The sequence below is a fragment of the Palaemon carinicauda genome, chromosome 10, assembly GCF_036898095.1.
Source record: "Palaemon carinicauda isolate YSFRI2023 chromosome 10, ASM3689809v2, whole genome shotgun sequence".
In the NCBI taxonomy this organism is placed as follows: Eukaryota; Metazoa; Arthropoda; class Malacostraca; order Decapoda; family Palaemonidae; genus Palaemon; species Palaemon carinicauda.
Genome location: NC_090734.1, coordinates 127,316,519 through 127,321,518, shown reverse-complemented (window position 1 = coordinate 127,321,518; position 5,000 = coordinate 127,316,519). Strand labels below are relative to the sequence as shown.

General features: G+C 35.6%; 2 protein-coding genes across 2 annotated transcripts in view; one reads left to right on the top strand and one right to left on the bottom strand.

Moving 5' to 3' along the window:
- The window catches only part of LOC137648733 (uncharacterized), a 332,677-nt gene that overhangs the window by 215,805 nt on the left and 111,872 nt on the right, over window positions 1-5,000 (bottom strand). The window lies entirely within an intron of this gene.
- Window positions 1-5,000, top strand: part of LOC137648244 (mucin-2-like) — a 33,586-nt gene that overhangs the window by 14,592 nt on the left and 13,994 nt on the right. Inside the window, exon 4 of the mRNA XM_068381167.1 lies at window positions 2,378-2,519. Coding sequence (XP_068237268.1) covers window positions 2,378-2,519 — 142 coding nt within the window. The remainder of the gene's footprint in view (window positions 1-2,377; window positions 2,520-5,000) is intronic.

Sequence of the window (5,000 nt, the reverse complement as noted above, 5' to 3'; positions counted from 1 at the left end):
AATATGAAAAATAGCATTTGTCTCTCGGATATTGCTCCTCAGTATGGTATTCCAAAATTGACGATTTCGACTTTCCTGAAGAACAAAGACGTGATAAAGGCCGCTAATGTTGCAAAAGGTGTGACTCTGATGATTAAGCAAAGGTCTTAGGTTATGGAAGAAATGTTAACGCTGCTATTATATTCATTAGGGAGGAGTTAGCCGGTTATAGTATTAGTGAAGCTTTTATTTAAAAAAAAAAAAAAACATTACAGATTTACAGTGACGTTGAAAAGGAAACAGATAGTTCAAGTGCCAAAAGTGATACATTTACGTTCAAAGTCAGCAGAAGTTGGTTAAAAAAATTTAAAAATAGAACTGGCATACATCGTGTAACTAGGCATGGCGAGGCTGCAAGTTCGAACAAAGTTGCGACTGAAAGCTTCGTGAAAAAATTTAATAACTATATAAAGGAAGAACAGATTCTTTCTCAACAGGTTTTTAATTGTGATGAGACCAGGATATTCTGGAAAAAAATGCTGGCCAGTACATACATAACAAAGGAGGAAAATGCACTTTCTAGGCACAAGCTTATGAAAGATAGGCTTACTCTCTTGTTGTGGGGTAATTCCAGTGGTGATTGTAAGATAAAAGCCTTGCTTGTGTATCATTCAGACAACCCCCAGATCTTCAGAAAGAACAATATCATGAAGAGTAAATTGCTTGTTATGAGGCGGGCAAACAAAAAGGCTTGGCTTACCAGACAATTTTTCAGTGAGTGGATGTACGAATTTTTTGCCCCTCAGGTGAAAGAATATCTTATGACAAACAAGTTGCCAATAAAATGCATCTTAATCAAAGACAATGCTCCTGCTCACCCCTCTGGTTTAGAGGATGATTTAGTTAATGAATTTAGTATCATCAAAGTGAAATTCCTACCACCGAATACGACACCTATTCTTTAGCCCAATGGACCAACAGGTTATTTCGAATTTTAAAAAGTTGTACACAAAAGCCCTGTTAGTGTTTCGAAATGATAAATGACACCCAGTTAACACTTGGGAGAATTTTGGAAAGAACACTTCAGTATCCTGAGCTGTATGAATCTAACTGGCAGCGCTTGGAGTAACATAACTTACTACACATTAAATTCGGCATGGCAAAAACTTTAGTTAGAATGTGTACCAGAAAGACTTTACGGGCTTTCAGTCTGAATCAATTTCTCCAGTCGAGTCATCAATGACATTTTGTCCTTGGGAAGAACAATGGACTTGCAGTCGAAAAAGAAGACATTGATGAGCTTGTGGAAGGCCACTCTACCGAGTTAACTACCAAAGAGTTGTTGCACCTGCAACAACAGCACCAGAAGGATATGGTTGAAGAACTGTCATCAGAAGAGGATGAAGGAAGGGTGGAGGTTCCGAGTGCCTTAATTAATGAAATATTTGCAAAATGGAGTAAACTACAGCTTTTGGTGAAAAATATCACCCGGATACAGTTGTAGCAAATCGTTCCGTGAAAATTTTCAATGAATGTGTTAAGTTCCACTTCAGAAAAATTGTGCAACGAAGGAAGAAACAACTTACAAAGGATAGGTTCTAGTTAAAGAAAAAGAAAGCAACTGCGGAGATTGATTTACCAGAGTAAAAGAAGTAGAGAACGGAAAATTTTCACGAAGGACAGTTACCCACTGCTTTCATGTTATGGGATTCTCTTCAAAGCAGTAACCCTATCCCTTCATTTTTCTCTACATCCACTCCAGTATGCAATAAAACCACAGTTAAAAAGGTTAGCAAGTTATACAAAAAGGTTTAAATTTACTTTACTATGTATTTAGATACGTTTTTACATATTGGTACCGCATTTATTTTTTGAATGTGAACATTTATCTGGGGCATGGCAACAGATTAATCTAGTTTACGGTATGTCTTCTGGGAAAAATACTTTCGTTTTTCGTACAAATCGGTTCTCAACCACAATTGGTGAAGGAATTATGGTCGAGAACCGAGGTATTGAGAGAGAGAGAGAGAGAGAGAGAGAGAGAGAGAGAGAGAGAGAGAGAGAGAGAGAGAGAGAGAGAGAGAGAGAGAGTGTTATTTCAAATGAGACAACAGTATGTCAATGATAGAGAAATTGACTTGACTGGTATATTGTCCAGATGAGAAATATGGAGTAAATGAAAAGCTATTTGTACAAGGTAACACAGGAGGAAAATGGGAGGTTTTTAAAGCCTCATATCATTCATTACCTTGGGTCTGTCGATGTTTAACAATGACTATGACTGAGAAAGTAGGTAAAAAACATAGTACTGAGAAGCATTGACCGATTTTGACGATAGGTATTGCATCCCTGATAATGTTGAAGTATCTAAAAACTATAAATTATGTCTTTTTTTTAGGTGACAAATGCATTGTGCAAATGGACAAGAATCTGACGACTTTCGACGGCTGGTTTTACCAACACAACGCAAAGTGCGAATCCGTTCTGGTGCAGAAGGCAACTTCCCACGATCCCCAGTTTGGGGTTTTCAAAGATTACAGGTTGGAACTGTGAAATTTGCCTAAGATTATTTTCTTTTCAATATTCTTTCTCATTTTAGAAATAATTTCCACTTGGTGCTCTTTATCATATCTATAAAGTAATGTTTTTCTATCACATTTTGTTACGACAACGATGTTTCAGGTAGGCACAAACCTTAAATTAGGTTTGATATTTTTTTTTTGATTGCTGAACAATCACACAAATACATTCCATTAAATTTCAAAGCTATTTGTCTTTTTTCTGTGGATGTTTGAATATGCAGGAGACGTGCTCCAGGAAAACTTCCTTGCATCAGGCAACATACTGTAGATCCACCCTGGAGGATAAGAGTAGGCCTACAATCAATCAGCAAACCATATGAGGAAAAATACATAGGATGTTGCAGTTCGTAAACCTTTCCACTAATGAATTACGTCCCCATAAACTCTTATAAATTCTAGTTTAGATATGTCACTACTAAAGCCATCCCTATCCTCAGGCGCTATTTCTGCTCCGTCATAGAAACCCCCACAGGATGCTGGAAAGGTGATTAATTTACGGACAATATAGCTAAAACCGGATATGGAGCAGTAGTGTATTTGCAATATATTTACTCTAAATTCTGTCCTCTGGCTTTAATTCAGAATGAGGATCTTCACCTTCCGAAGCACTTAAAACGGAGTACACCTGCATGTGCCAATCTTATCTTTATCGTTTTACTGAATGTACTCCTTTCAAAGATCTGTCTGGAGCAGATTATTTCAAATCCACTCGAAGGGAACTATGCAAAATTTATCAAAAACTTCAATATAACAATTCTCTAGTAATTCATGTAAATCAATCAAAAGAGGACTGCAATTTACAACAATAACGAACAGGACATCTTAATTACAAAGGCAACGAAAATTATAAAGTGGATAAAAATTTACAAAACACGGCCATTATTAATGAAAATCTAAATAAATAAATGGAAATAAGATGATACCTTAACTTTCGTATACTTAAACCAGAAATCTATTACTACGTTAAGGTATACCATAAAAACAGACACGTGGTGGAGGACTTGGCACTCAAATACCAAATGCTTAAAGTAAAATATAGCTAATACGTCTAGTAGGCCTACAATAAATTTTATGCCACAGCCCGAATGTCAAAACTACCAGACAAATTATCTAAAAATGTACGATATCATCTAAAGGGGGAAGGATGTGTGGACACAATTATAACTCGTAATTCATCCTGCAATTTTTTTTTTCTTTGCAATGGTACGGGGTAACTCTTTCCAGCTGACCCACCACTATATTCACTGGTTTTGGTTGTTCATATAAATTTCTTATCAATCAGTATTGAAGGTTTTCCAGATCATTCATATCATTATCTCTTAGAAACATCAGAATAGATGACCTGACTTATATAAAGGCTATAATGTTTCCTAGTAACAATAGATACAAAGTAGAAGAAGGTATAAGCAACTGACGCAGTTTCGAGAACTAATAAAATTCACGTTTAGCACCAATCCACAGAAGTCAGCGGTGTTAGTAATAAGACACAAAAGCGAAGTTCATAGAAAGGTGAATGGGATGGTTGGAAATGGAAGAATAGAAAAAGTTAAGGAATATAAATACTTAGGAGAATGGTACTAAGAAAAGGGAAACCATAATCTCAACATGATTAATAGGGAAGCAAAAACAGAATACATGGTACAAGAAGTTAGGAAGTATGGAGACAGTAACAGAGGAGGAGATTTGGCATTGCTAGTGAAAATAAAGATTTATGAAGCAGTAGTAATACCTCCAATGTTTGCAAACATTAATATATGGGTGTATAAGAAAAAGAAATAAAAGTGATTGAGTGTATATTACAGTACAAGATTTTGAAAGGGATGTTTGAACAGGTTGTAACCACATCTTACTGGGGGCTAATAGCAGAAACACGAATGTGGTCACTTGAAAATAGAGTATAAAAAAGGTGATACTACTTCATAACATCATTACATCTGATGATAAACGATTAATTAAGGAGATAGTGGGAAACCAAATAAGAGAAACATGGGGAATGATGGGGAAAAAAGTCTTTTAGAAATATGCAAAAATAATCTATTCAAATCTAAGAAGAAAGTATAGAAAGCAAGAAATCTAGAGATATAAGACGTAAAATTGAGTAAAACAGATGAAAAGAAAGCAAAAATGACCAAGCCAAGGTTTGGGAATAGTAATGATAGAGGGTATTACATAGGTGAACTTAACACTAAGGAAATAGTAATAGTAATGCAGACAAGGTTGAATATGATAGACATGAAAGAAAATTATAGAAACAAGAATGAAAAGGATAGGCTTTATGTGTTGTGCAGTGAGGCAGACGGTACAACAAAGCAAATTATGTTTAGCTGTAAAGAATTAAGAAATTTTAGAAGCAATGGCATATAATTAACGAAGTTAGAATCATCAACCAAAGAAGTTACCTGATATATTAGACAGGCTCTGAAAGGCAAGAGGTTAAAG